Below are 16,067 nucleotides of genomic sequence, written 5' to 3'. Positions count from 1 at the left end.
GGGGGGCGGTGGTACCCCTGGGGGGTCTCGGGGCGGCGGCGCAGAGAAGGGCCACGCTGCGGGAGCTCGGCTGGTTCCAATCATCAGCACTGGGGGAAAATACCATAATGCTGCGATGAAAGGGTGATGTGTGGCACGGCCTCCCCCGGGTGCAAAACGCCTCCTCCCGCGAGGAGAGGGGATAATTAGAGGTTGCCGATGTTTTCTGCTCTTTAACAATGCTGTTTGCCTAAATGTGAGCCCCCCTCGAAAGACCACACACCAAAACCCCTTCGCTCCCGGCCTCTGCCACTGCAGCCCCGTGGGGGGAAGCCTCTGGGCTGCCCATGGGGGCACGGGGTGGGCAGCGGGGCTGGGGGCACCCAGGTTCACCGCTGCCCCTTCGGGGCCGTGCACAGACTGCAGGCGCCCCGGCAGCATCGCATTGAGCTCCAGACAAAAACAAACGCGACGGGAGACCACTGTGAGACCACAAAGAAGTAAATAGGTTTTGATTTCATTTTTAAAAAATATTTTATTCCTGAAAAAAAAAAAAAAGGAGAACTCATATTTCTTGTTCATGCGAAAGGAATTTGCCAGCGCGTGGTGGGGAGAGCGATGGTTGGGGTCCCTGGTCCCTGACGAGCCACCGCCCCGTGTCCCCAGGGACAAATGGGGCCAGGGCACCCCCAGAGGTGCAGCCGACCCCTGGAGGGGCTCCAGCTCCCCAAAGCAGGCTCCTGGGGTGTGCTCCAATTGTACATTCTTTTTCCCAAAGCTGGAGCTTGTGGCAGCAGCGTCGGGGGTGGGCAGAGCAAGGTGGTGAGCACCCCGTGCTGCCCTGCCCCGGAGGAAACGCCGGGCTGGGAAGGGGCAGGATGATGTGGGCAGGATGGGACTCGGTCCCCGGCGTCACCAGGGTCTAAATGTCACTGCAGAGACACAGCAGCACTCAGCCAAGGTTCTGAGAAGGAAATTCAGCCAGTTCTTGGTGTGTCCTCTCGTTTCCTAGAACAGATCAAGAGCTGAGCTCTGCTCTGCCCTGCAGTCCTCCCCACCAGCTCCGCCAAGCTCCCCAGCAGGGCCGGGGGCTGAGCTGAGTGGAGCTGGGCAGGACTCAGCACCCAGCTGGCTGGAGAGAGGTCTGTAGGGCAGAGGGATGTGATGCTCAGAGGGACCATCACGTCGGGGCTTCCCTTCCCTTCCCTTCCCTTCCCTTCCCTTCCCTTCCCTTCCCTTCCCACCAAGCCGGACGATTTGGCTGCACGCAGACCTGGCATTTTTGCGCTCCTGATTTAAGTACCGCACTCACTGAATTCTTCCTTTCCCTCACTATTAATGCAGACTTCCCGCTGTGTAACTGCTGTCCTCCTTAGCCACCGCTTCGTCCCATACAGCTGGAGGTGTAGCACGCTCCCCTCCCTCCCTGTGCGGGGAAGCACACGGTGACAATTCCTGCCGGGCACGGCCGGGGAGCGGGGAGCAGGGAAGGGGACGCGTGACCCCGGTGCCTCGAGCACAGGGATGCTGCTGCCGTGACTCAGGAGCTCCCAGGGAAGCGGTGGCAGGAGGATGGTGCTGTCCCTGTCCCCATCCCAGCCCTGTCCCCATCCTGTCCCCATCCCAGTCCCCGTCCCCGTCCCTGTCTCCGGCGCGGGGCCCTCTGCGCATCCCGGGGGCGAGGGCGGCTGCTGGCTGGAGCGGAGCAGCAGCGTCAGTGGACGGCCAGTTCCCAATTTGCACCAGCCCGAAACAATGACGATGACAGTCGCAGAAATAAAGAGATGAAAAATGTGTCTGCGATTTTAATAAGCTGGAAACACCCAGCGCAAGGGGACGCAGGGCCGGGAGGGTGGCACGGCTGCGACGCCGCCGTGCGCCCCGGCAGCGAAAGGGCTCGGGAGCGCTTCCAGGAGGTGCAGCCCGGCCAGGCGCCCGCCCGGCTCCCTGCAGCTCGGGGAGCTGGGGGATTGTCGCGTGGAAAAGGGCTCCCGGGGGAGGCAGGTCCCACCACGGCGGGTGCTGGGGCTGCCGGCCTCATCCCACCGAGCCTCAACGCAGGGCGGCCTCCCACAGGGGTGACACAGGCTGGTGCTGGTGCTGGTGGTGGCAGTGGCTGCTCCCAGCTCCAGCCTGGTCACCTTCCCAGGAGCTTTTCCTTCCCTCCCTGGTATGCCTACTTTTTTTTTTTTTTTTTCCCTTTTTTCCTTTTATTTTTGGTGAATTTTTCATAGTCTTTTAAACCCTGTAAAAATTTAATACAAAGGAAATTAAAAAACCCAGAGGAACTATTCTCATAATAATTTCACAATCCGCACATATCCCTCAGCAAATTTAATTTGTAGGAAATAAAGAACAAAATACGACAATAAAAGGCTTCTAAACAAATCCTAATGCTTTACATGTGTAAGTGCAAAATGCTGCAGGCACCCGGTGTAGGTGGGCGGGGGGGCCGGGGGCCAAGCCCTGTTACCCCCAGCCTTGCCGGGGGGCTCCCCGCACCCCTGGGGCTGGGTGCAGGAGCTGGGGGCTTTTTGCAGCCCCAGCGCCACCGGGCAGCTCCCAGCCCCCGTGGCCCCTCTCGTCCCAGGAGGTCGGCGGTGCCAGGAGCGCTCCCGCTTCAGCAGCCTGAATCCTGCCCAGGCTGGGGCAGTTTCCTACCAGTTAAAAAAGGGAAAACTGGGACGGGTCTGGAGGAGCCGTGCCAGGATTTCAGCCCCGCAGGGGATGCTCTGGGCACTCGGAGGGCCTCCTGCCTCGCTGCGATGCCCAGGGCACAGCCACCCACTGCCCCCCAGTGCCCGGCACCCCACGGCCACAGGCATCAGGGTCCCTGGAGGTCCCCAGAGGGGCTGTGCAGGTGAGGGACGCAGGTGCTGCAGCCCCCGTCCTCCCTGTGTCTCTGCTGTTGGGCACAGCCCCACCTCCCTGGCATTTCCTTTCCCTCGTGCCCTTTTTCCAGCCCACGGCCCTCCCTCGCCGCCTGTTGCTCTCCCCCTTCTTTTAATATACCTGGCACCTCGAGGAAAATTTTCCCTTTAAACACACAGCCTTGCATTTTAAGGTCTTTATTCTATGTCTTAATTAGTGAGCTGGAAAATACATCAATTGCCACACGCCGTACGTGAGCCTGCACCCCAGGCTGCAGAGGGACGAGGTTTGGTCCCAGGGCGTTGCAGACTCAGGTCCCCGTGCGCATGGGGACGGCGAAAGCCGGAGGGCACGGGCAGTGGGGCTGCTCCCTCCTGCTGGGGGACACGGGCAGGGTCTCCCCATCCCTTTGCTAATGTGGACAGCGGGGATATTTGGGGTTTTGCACCCAAATTGCTGTGGCACTGCTGCCCCCAGCGCTCGGGGTGTTGGGGTGCCATGTCCTGCGCCCTACGTGGTCACCCTGACCCCGCTGCATGCCGCCCCCACTGAGCCCCCACCGGGCCCTTTCCACCTGGGGCCGTTTGCCACCAGCTCCCCAGAAGAAATGCGAGCGATTGCCCAAGAGCACGGCGCGGGCAAGCTGATACTCCCCGAGCACGCTGCCTCATACCATCCGTGCGTGCCTGAGACGGAGAGAAATGCTGGGGAGCTGCAGGCGCCATCCAAAACCGAATGTACTGTCTGCAGCAGCGCTGGGCAGAGCCGCAGGAAGCAACCGCCGTGTGTCATGGAAGAAACTGCGAAGGGAAGGCTCTGGTGAGGGTAGCGGGGGCCTTCACGTGGCGTCCAAAGTGCTCCGGGACGAGCTCGACGGCAGCCTGGGGCCAAGGCCGGCTCTTCCTCCGCGCAGCACCTCTGCCCGCAGCCTCCTCCTCCTCACCCCTGCGCAGGGAAGGGGCAGATAGCAGGGTCTGCTCCCCGGCAGCATCCTCTGCCCGTGCCTTTGATGCTGTCCCCAAGCAAGGTGGCCTCGGGCATCCCCCACCGTGCTGAGCAGGCACCGGTTCTGCACCCCGGTGCCCGGCGTGGCCGCGGGCAGCGCGCGGGGCAGAGGCGGCACGGGGAGCGCAGGCGGCAGCGGGCGGGCAGGGCGCTGCCCTCCGGGGCCGCTTTGATGCAGGGGGTCCCCGGCTGTGCACAATGGGAGCCGGCCCTGCCTGCGGGCTGGGGCTGCAGTGAAGCAAGGGTGATTGATGGCCTTGTTTTCCTCCTCCAAAGCCTGTCCCGGCCCGTGTGGATCTATGGTCGAGGTCCCCCAAGAGCCAGAGGAGGATGGCGGTGGCTGCCTGGGCTGCAGGCGGGGGCGTCGGGGGGCTGAGGTTGCTGCCGCCCTCCAGGCTGCAGGGTCAGGTGCTGGAAGAACGCCGTGCCTCAGTTTCCCCATCCCTGCTGCCCCTCGGGAGGGGTGTTGGTATCTCTGGATGAAACGCATCCCACAAAACTGCCCCAGCTCCTCTCAGGTGTGTGGGGCATCCCTAGAATTAAGGCAGGCGCAGGGAGCACAGGAGCCCCATCTGGGCTAACGCTCGTCAGGACTCCAGCAAGTTAACCTCCCCAAAACCGAGTTCGGTTCCAGCTGATGAGTCACGACTGTGTTTGCGCGATGCGCTCCCTGCAAGCAAGGTTTCCACCGCAGAGCTAAGAGGCTTTTCTGGGAAGCACTGGGGCTCTGGGCTTCCTAATTATTTTCAAAGCCTATTGGCAGCATCCCTCAGACAGGGATTATGCCTGCTTGAAACACGGCACTCAAGCATGTTCGGAGTCCTGAAAGTGCTAATTGACTTTACGTTTCACATCGCTGTCAAGAGCCTGCTCTCCCGCAGCCTGGTCCCTCCTCCTGCTCCTGCGGCGAACCCGCCCGCATGTGGTTTGAATTTCTTCCTCAGAGAAAAACCTCCTTTCTCTTGCCTCGGTGTCATCTTTCCCTGGAATTTGGGGGAAATGGAGAGGAGGACAAATTTTCACGGAGCGGCTACCTCCCCTCTCAAGGAAACGAGGGCAGAAAGTGAAGGGCGAAACTAATTCCAGGAGCACGAGCAACCGATGCCCTGTCCTATCCTTCACCGTTTGGCACGGCGATGTTGGCCACCTTCTGGTGGCTCCTTTCGTGCCAGTAGGTGATGGGTGGCTGAGCAGAGCTGCTTGGAGGAGGGCTGCACAGTGCGATGGGCTCGGCAGCGGGGATCCCATCCCTGGGGCTGCTTGCCGGGGAGGCACCGTCCGCGCGGAGCTGCGTGCGGGCACCCAGCAGGAGCCATCCCCCAGCACCCAGCCCTGCTCGGCCTCGGCCAGGTGATGTGCGCTGGTTTTCCCATCCGCAGAAAGGATAAACAGCGCGCTGCCCCAAGGGAGGGCCGAAGCTCTCAAATGACAGCGGCTCGCGACGCCTGAGGAGCCGCCGCGGCTGTTCGCAGGAATCTCAGCCAGGAGCTGGCCATGGCCCCTCGCTGCCTTCTCCTGCCAGGCCCCGTGCCGTGGCTGGTGCACGTGGCCCGGCGTGGCGCGGCGTGGCACGGCACGGCACACCGGTGAGCCAGCCGCCCTGGCCGTGCTGGCTGCCGTTCCCAGCGACGGAGGGCTCACGGGCTGCAGGCGATTGGGAAATCGGTTTCCTCTCCTCCTCGTTACGACATTGCAGTGGGCGCATCCACCGGGAGCAGTGAGGCAGTGGGAAAGTATGAAGGTCAGGGGAGGCTGTGGTTTGTGTGACGGAGGTGAGCCCCGGCTGATGCATCCCTCCACCTGCTGGTGCCCGGCTGGCTCCTGCCTCCTCGCCTTCGGCCACGAGGCCCAGGTCCTGCCAGGAGCAGCTCTCCGCAGGCTGCACGGCCCCGTGGCTGCTGCTCCGGGGTTAGAGAGGGAGGAGAAGGGCCACACGATGCTCCTCTGCATTTCCAGCACCAGGGGCAGGAGGGTTGCTACCGGCTCCTGCCAGAGCCAGGAATGGATCCTGATGAACACGTGTGATGGGTGCAGTGTGCTGGCTGCTCCGGGGGCTTCACATGGCTCTCTTCACATCGCTCCTGCTCCCGGCTCTGCTCCATCAGCCCACAAAGAGGATGCGGCGCGGAGCCGCCGGCCACCTCTCCTGCTCCAACGCCAGCCCTGGCATTTGTGGCAGCCAACGTGACGCGCTTGCCTTGCAGCACTAATGAGCCGGCTTTGCAATCCTCGTCACCTCATTAACGACTTGGCTGCCGCATCCCAGCCGAGGCCGTGCTGTCCGCTGCCTCCCACGTAGCTTGCAGGCTGCGAGACTTGCGTTAGGGGAGCCACTTTCATGTGGCCAGCAGTTTTCATCATCAGCGAGCTGCAGCGAGCCAGATGCTGGGGCAGAGGAGGGACGAGGGGGCCGGGCACCATGGGCTCGGCGGGGGCAGCTCTGATTTAGTAGAAGCCAGCCCCGGGCATGGGCTCAGGCACAGTGGGGATCTGGCCCTGGGGAGGGGATGCACAGAGGGCAACCTGCTGTACCCCATCGGAGGGCTGCTTGGGGGTCTTGGCCCTGCTCCTGCAGCTCCCCAGGACATCCCCAGTCACCCCTCGTGTGCGGTCCGGCACCCACGGGGATGCAGGAGGCCGTGCCCTAGGTTGGTGTGAGGGTGGAGAGGATCTCAGCCTTCATCCCTGCTAGAAGATCTGCCAGACGAAACGGAGCCAGAAAGTCGTTTAATGTCTGCATGGGCCCGGCTGGCCTCCATCAGCACGGATGCACCAGCCTGGGGACTGGCAGGCAGCTCCAGGCCTCCATCCTGCTGCCGGCCGTGAATCACAGACCCCGCAATGGAAAAGCCCCGGCTCCAGCATTTCCTGCTGTTCTCATCAGATCCCGATCAGATGAAGCAGACACATCCACGGGACCGCATTGCTCAAGCCACCCCCAGAGGGGTTCCGCCTGCCCAGGAGAGCCCCAAGCCCCCAGGAGCTGCCCACCCTCCAGGCCCCACTCCCAGAGCAAGGGGCAGAGAGGTCTGGCTGCACCGAGCCTGTGTCCCCTGTGTCCCCCGTGTCCCCTATGCCTGGCTCGGCACCCAGTCCATTGCACCCACCACCCCATGAGGCTCTCCAGGGCTCAGGACAGGGCTCCTGCAGCTCCTGCCCAGCTCATACAGGCACCGGGGCCATATGAGGCTGACGGCCCCACAGAACACATCTTGTTCCCCACACTCCCCCCGTCATCTCACAAATGATTACAGCGGCCACTAGCAGGAGCTGAGTCTCACGTTCCTACAATGAAGCTCTGGCTCTGTGGAAATCAGTGCTAATTTCCTGTTAATTCCCACCTGGCCAGCACGGCTCTCTCGGCTTCCACGCCATGGGTGTCTTCTGAAGAGCTGGGACTGACGGGGGCATTAGCAAGAGGTGCAACATTTCCACAGCCCCCAGGGAAATGATTCACGGGAATGGGCAGCGCTGAGCAGTGAGGATGGTCTGTGGTCAATTGTTCAGCTTCAGTGACTTCTTGAGGGGGAAATGGAAAGAGCGGACAGTGTGAGTTAATTAATAGACGCATAATGAAGTCAAGATGAATCAGAGCATCCCCAAAGGAGCTAGATCTCAGATTGGGAAAGCAGCATTTGATGGCTTTCCCTGGCACGAGGCTGCTTCATCCAGGACCACTCCAGCCCCAAGCCTCCTGCCACCCGCATCGAGGACACGCCAGAGACACCGGCTCCAGCCCCAGGCCACAGCGGGGCCAGGAAACAGAGCCCCTGACTACAGCTCAGTGGCAACTTTAACGAGAACTCAAGTGTTATAAACAGGGAAAGGAGAGGTGGAAAGAATGAGAATAACACTGTCATTAGCTGATCGCACTTTTGGTCCCTTTGGGTGCTGAGGGAAATACTCAATAGGGATGTGCACGTGAGCACAGCCACGGGTTCATCCAGATTTTTAATAACTGGATCAGCAAATGTTCTGGTCACAGGCTGCTCCGTGATGAGGAAGAGCCCAGGAGCAGGAACCAGGCAAAACTCCCAACCATGCGGCTGCTTCGGGCACCTCCTGCTCACAGCAGGCGATGAAGCAAGTACCACCACATGGAGACCCCTCAGAGCCCTGCCACGTCCACAGCCTTGAGAGGCAGCAACGACACAGACCCGCACGTGCAAGTTTGCCCTTGGCATGCAGAAGTGCTAAATTTCTCAGGCAATAAGAACCCCAAGCTTCCCTGCAATCTGAGAGCAGCCCTGCAAAGAGGGACTTTGGGCTACCGATGGGTGAAAAATTGGTTATGAGCCAGCAGTGTGCATTTGTAGCCCAGAAAGCTGTGCCACAAGGAGCATGGCCAGCAGGTCGAGGGAGGTGATACTCCCCCTCTGCTCCGCTCTCCGCCTGGAGTACTGCATCCAGCTCGGGGCCCCAGCGCAAGAGAGACATGGACCTGATAGAGGGGGTCCGGAGGAGGACACGGACATGGAGACTGAAGAGAGTTGGGGCTGTTTGGCCAGATGAGAAGTCTCCATGCTGATGTTATTGCAGCCTTCCAATATATAGAGGGGGCTTATATGAAAGATGGAGCAGGACTTTGCCAGGGCCTGTTGTGACAGGACAAGGGGAAATGGTTTTGAGGCAAAGAGGGTAGATTTAGGCTGGGCACATGGAAGAAGCTTTACACTATGAGGGTGGTCAGGCTCTGGAACAGGGCAGCTGTGGACCCCTGAAGCACTCACAGTCGGGTTGGAGGGGGCTTTGCACACTCGACAGAGGGGCAGATACCCCTGATCGCGGCAGGGGTGACACTGGGCGGTCTTTAAGCCCTCTTCCAGCCCAAACCACGCTCTGATACCACAGCGGGGACCGGGGAAGGGCCGGCCCCGCCGCGCTGCTGCACCTCGCTCCCTGCGGCTGCCATTTCACATCAGCCCCGGGGCTTAAAGCAGGGGACGGGGGCCCCCTAGTGAGGGTCGGCCCGGCCCGGCTCGGCCCGATTCGGGCTCAGCCCGGGATCGCAGCCCCGGCCCGGCGGAGGGCGGGGGCCCGGCCCGGCCGCGCCTCCTCGGTGCCGCACGGCCATGGCGGGGCTGGAGGCGCTGTACGCCTCGGCCCGGGCCGCCGTGTCCCGGCCGCAGGATGCGCTGCTCTGCGGCCTCCACTGGGAGCTGGTCCGGCACGGCTACCGCTGCCTCGGCGCCGGGGAGCAGGTACGGGCCGGGCCGGGTCGCCCGTCCCGGGCCGGCCGCCGGGCAGGCCCCGCTAGGCCTCGCCGAGCCTCGGACTTTCCTAGCGCCGCTCCCCGCCGACGCTCGGCCCTGCCCGGCTGCCGCGGTCGGGGAGGGCGCTGGGGGTTGTGCCGGTACCGGAGGGGTCTGGAGTTGGGGGAGGAGGGCTCCGGGGTGTTGCTGGGGGGTGTCTCGGTGTGGGGGTGTACCGTAAGGGGTCGGTGTGGTGGTGGGGACCGTATTGGCAAAGCTGGGGGTTCGGTGCAGCGTTGGGGTGGGGGGATGGGGCTGGAGGGGTTCGCTGCTGTGTCAGGGCAGGAGGGCCCAGGGGGATGCCAGAGAGAGGGACAGCTGGGGGGAGACGTCTGCTGTGGGTGTCCTGATGCTGAGGTGGGGGATATGGGGTCAGGAGCCTGGTGTGGGGGTTGCCAGGGGGGTGTCTGATGTGGTACGGGGGGCAGTGGTGGGCTGCAGGGCACTGGTTTGGCAGAGAAGCCCCCCCCCCCTACCTGGGGAGGGGACAATGTGGGGCAGTGCCATCCTCCAGGTGCTTTGCTGTGGGGCTGGGACAAACAGGGTGACAGCCACCCCATGCAGCAGAGCTGCAGGGTGCCAGGTGACGAAGAGCATCATCCCCTGGTCTGGGTCTTTGTTGGTTCCTACTCAACAAGGGGTGGTTGTGCCCCCTCTTGTTCCAGCTGGTGAGCAGGGTCTCAGCAGCATGTCTGTCCTGTTGTAGCCACGTCCTGATGAAAGAAAGTCGGAGCTGCTGCCTGCTGGCTGGGAAGCCAACAAGGAGGTGTACACGCTGTGCTACAAGTCCACAGATGATGCCCGTGAGCTGCTGCTTAAGGCCATCATGGTGGAGGACAGTATGATCGTTAATGTCATGGTGAGTCCCCAGGCTGGTCGCTGCGGGAATTGGCGTCCTTCAGGTGTGGTGTCTGCTGCTGTCCAAAATACGTGAAAAAACACACAGAGCCAATTTCTTAAATGTTTTGCTCTTATTTTTTCTGCCTTAGAGCGGCCTACGTCCTTCAGGGATGTTTGGATGGGGTAGACCCAGCAGTTGTTAGGGCTGCGGACCTGCCACAGCAGATGTGGCCCAGTGCAAAGCTGGTCAAACACAACCACATTGAGTACAAATGCAGCCTGCCTCGCATGCTCTTTTTTTTAAATAGTATCATAGTATGCTTTGGGTTGGAAGGGACCTTAAAGATCATCTCATTCCAACTCCCCTACCATGGGCAGGGACACCAGCTCCGGCCTGGGAGTTGCCCCTTTTGTGTCCTTTCTCCCGCTGAGGATGTGTTTGCGAACCGCTGCCCAACACACACCTACCTAGGATATTTTTTGCCCCGTGTCACAGCCTCTTGTCTCTGGCTGCGCCGTGAGATTTCGGTCTTCCAGTTTTGCAATCCAGGCTGGGGGAGCAAGCAGGGAGAGCCTTGCTGTACGCTGCAGTCTGTTTGCTCCTGGGATTCAGGCACTGCACAGGGACGTGGGCAGGAAACAGGCGAGCTCGTTCCTCATGCCCTGAGCCCCTGTCTGTGGTTGTGGCTGCTCCCTGCCCTGGGCCCAGCTTTGCCTGGCCGCTGACACCATGCTTCCCGTCTTTTGCCAGGATCGCACTTCTCAGAAGGTGGCGGACGTGACCTTGGCGGTGGCCGACTACATCAACCCAGAGCACCTGGATGATTTCCACAAGTAATCGCGGTTCCCTGGCATTTTCTGCAGGAGAAAAAGTCCCACCAGCGTAGGGAGGGGGGCGGATGGAATCAGAGACCGGGCTAGGAGGAGTCTGGAGGACTTCTCTGTCCAGGGGCAGAGCAGCCTGCCCTGAAATGCAGCCAGAGCTCGCTCCCTGCGAGCTGCTGGCAAGCAAGAGAGGTTTAGGAGGCGGTGGGGTCCTGGGTCACAGCCCAGGGGACAGCCACGCCACCTGTGAAGGGGCTGTGGGCAGCCCAGTGCTTTTATTTCCAGAGCACTGGCTGCCTGTCTGCGCTGGGTGCAGGCACCTCCGCCCTCTCACATGGGGCTGGGGCCTCAGAGCTGCTGTGTTGTCCCTTCCCATCCCCTCCGTGCTGCCAGCTGGGGACACGTTTTGTGCCAGGGACGCTTTGGGCACGTCCATCCCCTCACCACCCCCGCCGCAGCCCCTCCAGCACCCTCACACCCGGCTGCCGTGGCCTCCCCATCCCACTGCCTCGCCTCTCCTCCCTGCAGGGTGTACAAGAACATGGAGGAGCTGAGGACGAGGATCGCTTCGGGTATCATCGCTCCCCTCGGAGGCCCTGCAGAAAAGGACAAGAAGGAGCCCGAGGCAGAGAAGGACCCTGTCTTGCCCAAGGATTTCGACCCCCTCAGGGCTCCTCCTCGGCAGCCTGCAGGCACGAGGGCACCGTCCTGGTGAGTCAGGAGGAGAAGGTGGCCGCTGGTGGTCCTGGCACAAACCTCACCTCCGGTTCCCATCTCGCCCTGATGGATCCCCCTCATTCCCCACCCCAAACCTTCCCCAGCCGGTCTCAGGTTCGCTGGGCGGCTTTGCTTTGACTTAAGCTACCTGCTGAGGGATGGCCAGTTCGGGAGCTGCCTTTGCCCTCCCTTGGGGATGTTGTGGGGTGGAAGGAGGGAGGCCCTTGTCCGTGCTGGCTGAGGGAACATCGGGGCTCAGGGACAGCAGTGGGGCTGTCGTGGGGCCAGGCAGCCTCTGGCAGGGAGTGCCTCTTTCCTCTGGCAAAGCTGAGGAAAGGGGACACGTAGCACCCGCTCCACCATCCCTCCTTGCCCCCTTTGTGCCCAGCCATGCCTCGTATGTGCCGGGCAGGTTCCCCCCCCCTCTTCCCTCACAAGCTGAAATCCCTTTTGGCCGCAAGTCAGAGACGCTGCGGTGGCTCCACTGTCCCTAGGGAACGGGCTGTGGCTTCTGCCTCGTACGACACCTCTTGTTTCTTCAGCCCCGCTGCTGTCTGCTGGTGCTCAGGGTGCAAGATGCTCCTTGGGGAGGCCCCGCACGCCCGTGGGCAGACAGGCTGGAGCTGGGCATGGCTCTGAAACAGTGTTATTGGCACATAACTGCTGGCAAGGAGTTGTGACAGCTGGCTGCAGGCTCGCCACCCCCAAAGTCTCCCCGCTCCTGGAAGCGGGACTGTCATTGTGTGGCTGGCTGGGACGCGCTGGAGAGCCTGGCCTAGCCCGGCACTGCTCGGGGAGCCCCTGGCATGGAAACTGCCGGCATCCACAGCTGCAGCCCGGAGCGGTGGGAGCAGCAGGGCTCCCTTCATCTCAGCAAGCTTCCTGCGAGCCCGCCGTGCGCTCCAACATCCACGCCCGGCTGCGCCCCGGAGCAGGGAATGCCGTGTCCTGGGCACGGAGCGGCTCCCAGCGCCCGCTCGGTCCCACGGGTCCCGAGGCCCTTCGGGTCCTGCTGTGCAGAGCTGGTGCTCTTGTTGGGAAAGCATCCCTAAGCACAGCACCATCAAATGCCTGCTGCGCTGCCCTGCCTGCGTGCTCGCTCCTGGTGGCTCCGTGGGGCCCGTCAGCCCCCCCGCCGACTCGCTCGCTGTGTGCTCTGTTTCAGGCCTCGTCCTTCGAACCCCTTTGCCGTCGGTGGGGAGGACCTGGACCCTTTCGGGTGAGTGTGGCTGGGAGAAGCGGCGCTTTGCGTGCCTGAGGAGCGTCCCCCGCTCTGCCCTCGGGACGGGTGGGGGCCGTGCCTCAGACAGCTGGGGTCCGCCTGGCTCAGGCATCCCGCGAAGCGTCTCCGGGTGCGGGCGGCAGCGGGACGGTTCCTCAGTGCAAATTGCAAGGGACGGATTGACGGTTTCTAAGCCTCAATATGGTTCTAATATCGTAACAAGATCCCGCCGCTCGCATAGATGATAGGTTGCAATCTGCGTCTGTTTAATAATCAGCCTGTATTCATTTAACATGCACTAATTCCTTCAGTAAATCAAAGCTGAATACGTCGTTAAGTGAATGTAAGCCTCTAATTCAAAATGTTACCAGCTGCTGCGTCTACAGCCCAGCAGTCTGGAGAAGGGGAGGCTTAAATCCACAGACTGCCGAGTCCTGGTTGGGAGCCTGCAGGCTCTTCTGAGGCACTCGAGAGCAGGGATGCTGGAGGAAGCCCTGCTTCCACCCAGGCTGTCTGGGGGACTCATCTTCACAGATCCCTCTCTGGGTCTTTGGTTTGGGTGGGCGAGGAGAACCTGTCATCTGCCATTCCAGTTAAAAGCACATCCCCAGACAGAAAACAGTCCTTGGAACTGTTGCAAAGTGCCCTGCAGCCTAGGGGAGTCCTCTTTGGAACCACGCTCCTGTGGGGATCGCATTTTTTCCCCTCTTGCAAGACTTGGTTCTCCGCGGGTTTGGCTAGAAAAGGGCCAGCTAGAAACGTCCTGCCCTGCTGGAGGGAGAGGCCCGGAGCCTGGGTGGCTGGAAGGAAACCCGATAGCATGAGGAGAGGGGGTTCGGTTGTGGGGGGGGGGACCCTGTTCTCTCGCTGCCTCCAGCCCTTCCTTAGAAGTTTCTCGGTAAAAGGACAAAAAAGACCGTAAATGGAAGCAGATTTGTGTGCTGACACCTGCCAGCGCTGGGGCTGGAGACCCAGACTCCCAGGCATATGCTCGTGGGGCCTGGCTGTCCCGCGGCTCTCTGGGCAGCCAGCCTGGCGTAATGGAACTCATTAGCGCAGTTGTTAATGACTTGTATGATGGCAGCGGTGTCCAGAGGCTCCAGCTGAGTTTGCACAAAGCCGACTAGGAGGAATGGCACTCGCAGCGTGGGGCAGCTCCGAGGAGCCGCCGTGGTCAGCAAATGACTTCCAGGCAGCGCTCTGGAAAGGCTCGCGGGAGCCCCGGCCGGGGCTGCGAGCCCCTGCAGCACTGCACAAGGGCAGGCAGGTCTGGTGCTTCCCCCGGCACGCTCAGCAGCTCCTCGGGGACTCATCAGCCCTGATTCTCCTCGAAGGAGCCGGGGGAAGAGGGAAGCTGCCCCTCCACGGCTGCAGCCCCCTCTCCCAGCGGCTGGGGGACGCGCAGGGAAACCCAAGCGTTTATTCTGGCGGGGAAGCGCGCGCTGCTGCTGCTTCCCTCTGCAAGTTTCCATCGGGGGTTGCTGGCACAGCGGTGCCTTGGACCTGGTGCTTGCCTGGTGCTCTGGCTTGCGTGCTGCGGGCAGCCTCCACCTTGGCGTGACGCTGAGCCAGGGTTCGCATCCTGCCCCTGCGCGCTGCTCGTGGCACGGGGCAGGGCCGCAGGAGGAGCGCTTTGCTCTTTGGTGCCAATCTCATCCCCTTCTCTGCCTTTCCTCTCCCCAGAGGCCGGAGCGGGGGAATGATCGTCGATCCTCTCCACTCCGGGTTCCGGCAGCCAGGCATTGACCCGTCGACAGGTCTGCCCAGCCGCCTTCCCCCGGGAGCAGTTCCACCAGGAGCCAGATTCGACCCCTTTGGCCCCGTAGGGGCTGGCAGGGGCAGGTAGGTGCTCGGTGACACCTGGGCAGCCGCTGCAGTACCACAGCACGCTCTCCGGTCTGCCCCTGGCTTTCCTCCTCCTCCCAGGGTTGTGCTCCTGCTCCTGGTCTGACTCTGCTCCCGATTCCTTTCCAGGCCTGATCCCGACCACCTCCCCCCTCCGGGCTATGACGACATGTTCATGTGAGGACTCACCAAGTGGCTTCTCAGCTGGCTGCAGCCAGAGCCGTCTGCCGGGGGGAGCAGGAGCACTTTCCCCTCTTCGCTTCCCTCTTTGGTGGACTTTGATCTTTCCAGCAGCCTTTTTCCTCTCCTCGCTCGGGGCCACGTTCCCGTGCTTCGGACTGGCTATAAAGGTTTCTGTACGTGCAGAACAGAAGAGGGGCAGTGGGTCTGTTTCTTTCCGTGCTCCTCCGAGGGTACCCGGCTGTGGGCACGCAGCAGGCGTGGGCCTGCCCTGTGCGAGGGCAGCGTGGGGAGCGGCGTGGCGTGCCGAGAGCAGCCCCGGGCTGTCAGGTTCCCTCCGCTCTTTCTTTGGGGTGGCATCGCTTTCGCTGCTGGGGCTACGCGTGCAGTTGGTGCTAGGGGAACCCGCAGGAGGTGTGGAGGGTGCCCGTCTGGCACCGTGGGGCTGCCGTGGGAAGGAGGGGGCTTGGCGCTGGCGTGGCCACCGGGACCAGCGTTGGCTCTCTGGGCCTGGAGGAGCTGAAGGATTTGGGGTTTGCTCTGCAGCAGGGCTGTGTAGGAACACAGCTCCCCGCTGTCAGTCCCGTGGCGTGGGGCCGGTGGGGTTGTGCTCAGGTGGACTCTGCTGCCATTCACCAAACAGCGCGGGGAGGAAGGGTGAGATCTGCACGGCTCTGGCTCCACAGCTCTTTCTGGACCCCCCTCTCCCATGTCAGGTAGTTTGGGGGCTGCAGTTTGCGGGGTTCATCCTGTTCTCGTGGTTTGATTTCTTGGATGTTAGAGTTTGAAATAAAAACCTGACAACAACGGTGTGTTGGCACTTGCTGGGGGGTCACCCCCTTGCCTCAGCTGGCCTCCCCCCTTTTCCCCCCATGAGAAGGGGAGCCCCAGAGGTGCCCCTGGGAGCTCTGCGGTGGCTGTGCCTGCCCTCCCTGGGGTGCTGGATTCACGCTGGGAGCCCGCTTTGTCCCTTCCCCTGAGCAGCAGCATTTTTCCGAGACGAGTAGACTGTATTTAGAAAATTAAGTGGAGAATGGCCCAGCCCTCGTTCTGACTGCTCTCCTGGTGGTAATTGGCTCTCCGGGGTATTGAACGCTGTTGTTAGGCTGCGTGCAGCTGCAAAGGCATAAATAAGAACGGGGGAGTGCTCCCCTCTGTCTCTCCCTTTTCCCCAAAGGCTTTTGCTTTTAAACTGCCTTTGCCTCCAAACACAGCTGATAACAGCTGAGTTGCAGCGTGTTCGACCCCGGGCTGTGCAGGTGGGAGCAGGCAGGGAGAAAACTTGAAATTTGGCACTGAATTTGTAGAAATTTGGCACTGGGGGAACTGGA

General features: G+C 61.8%; 2 protein-coding genes across 2 annotated transcripts in view; one reads left to right on the top strand and one right to left on the bottom strand.

Annotated features, from left to right (window-relative positions):
- The window catches only part of ANGPT4 (angiopoietin 4), a 36,305-nt gene extending 22,214 nt beyond the window's left edge, over nucleotides 1–14,091 (bottom strand). The window contains exons 1-2 of the mRNA XM_035343586.1: nucleotides 14,087–14,091; nucleotides 12,279–12,290 (exon numbers count right to left, since the gene is read on the bottom strand). The gene's annotated coding sequence lies outside the window, so the exon portion shown is untranslated. The remainder of the gene's footprint in view (nucleotides 1–12,278; nucleotides 12,291–14,086) is intronic.
- On the top strand, nucleotides 8,807–15,552 carry PSMF1 (proteasome inhibitor subunit 1). Its single transcript, XM_035343623.1, has 7 exons — nucleotides 8,807–9,056; nucleotides 9,814–9,966; nucleotides 10,699–10,781; nucleotides 11,301–11,483; nucleotides 12,655–12,708; nucleotides 14,395–14,553; nucleotides 14,686–15,552. Exons 1-7 carry the CDS (start codon nucleotides 8,928–8,930, stop codon nucleotides 14,735–14,737), a joined length of 813 nt encoding a protein of 270 aa, XP_035199514.1. The 5' UTR covers nucleotides 8,807–8,927; the 3' UTR covers nucleotides 14,738–15,552.
- Nucleotides 15,553–16,067: the final 515 nt, after the last annotated feature.

This window comes from Oxyura jamaicensis, chromosome 20 (genome assembly GCF_011077185.1).
Source record: "Oxyura jamaicensis isolate SHBP4307 breed ruddy duck chromosome 20, BPBGC_Ojam_1.0, whole genome shotgun sequence".
Lineage (NCBI taxonomy): Eukaryota > Metazoa > Chordata > Aves > Anseriformes > Anatidae > Oxyura > Oxyura jamaicensis.
This window is presented reverse-complemented; position numbering and strand designations above follow the sequence as displayed.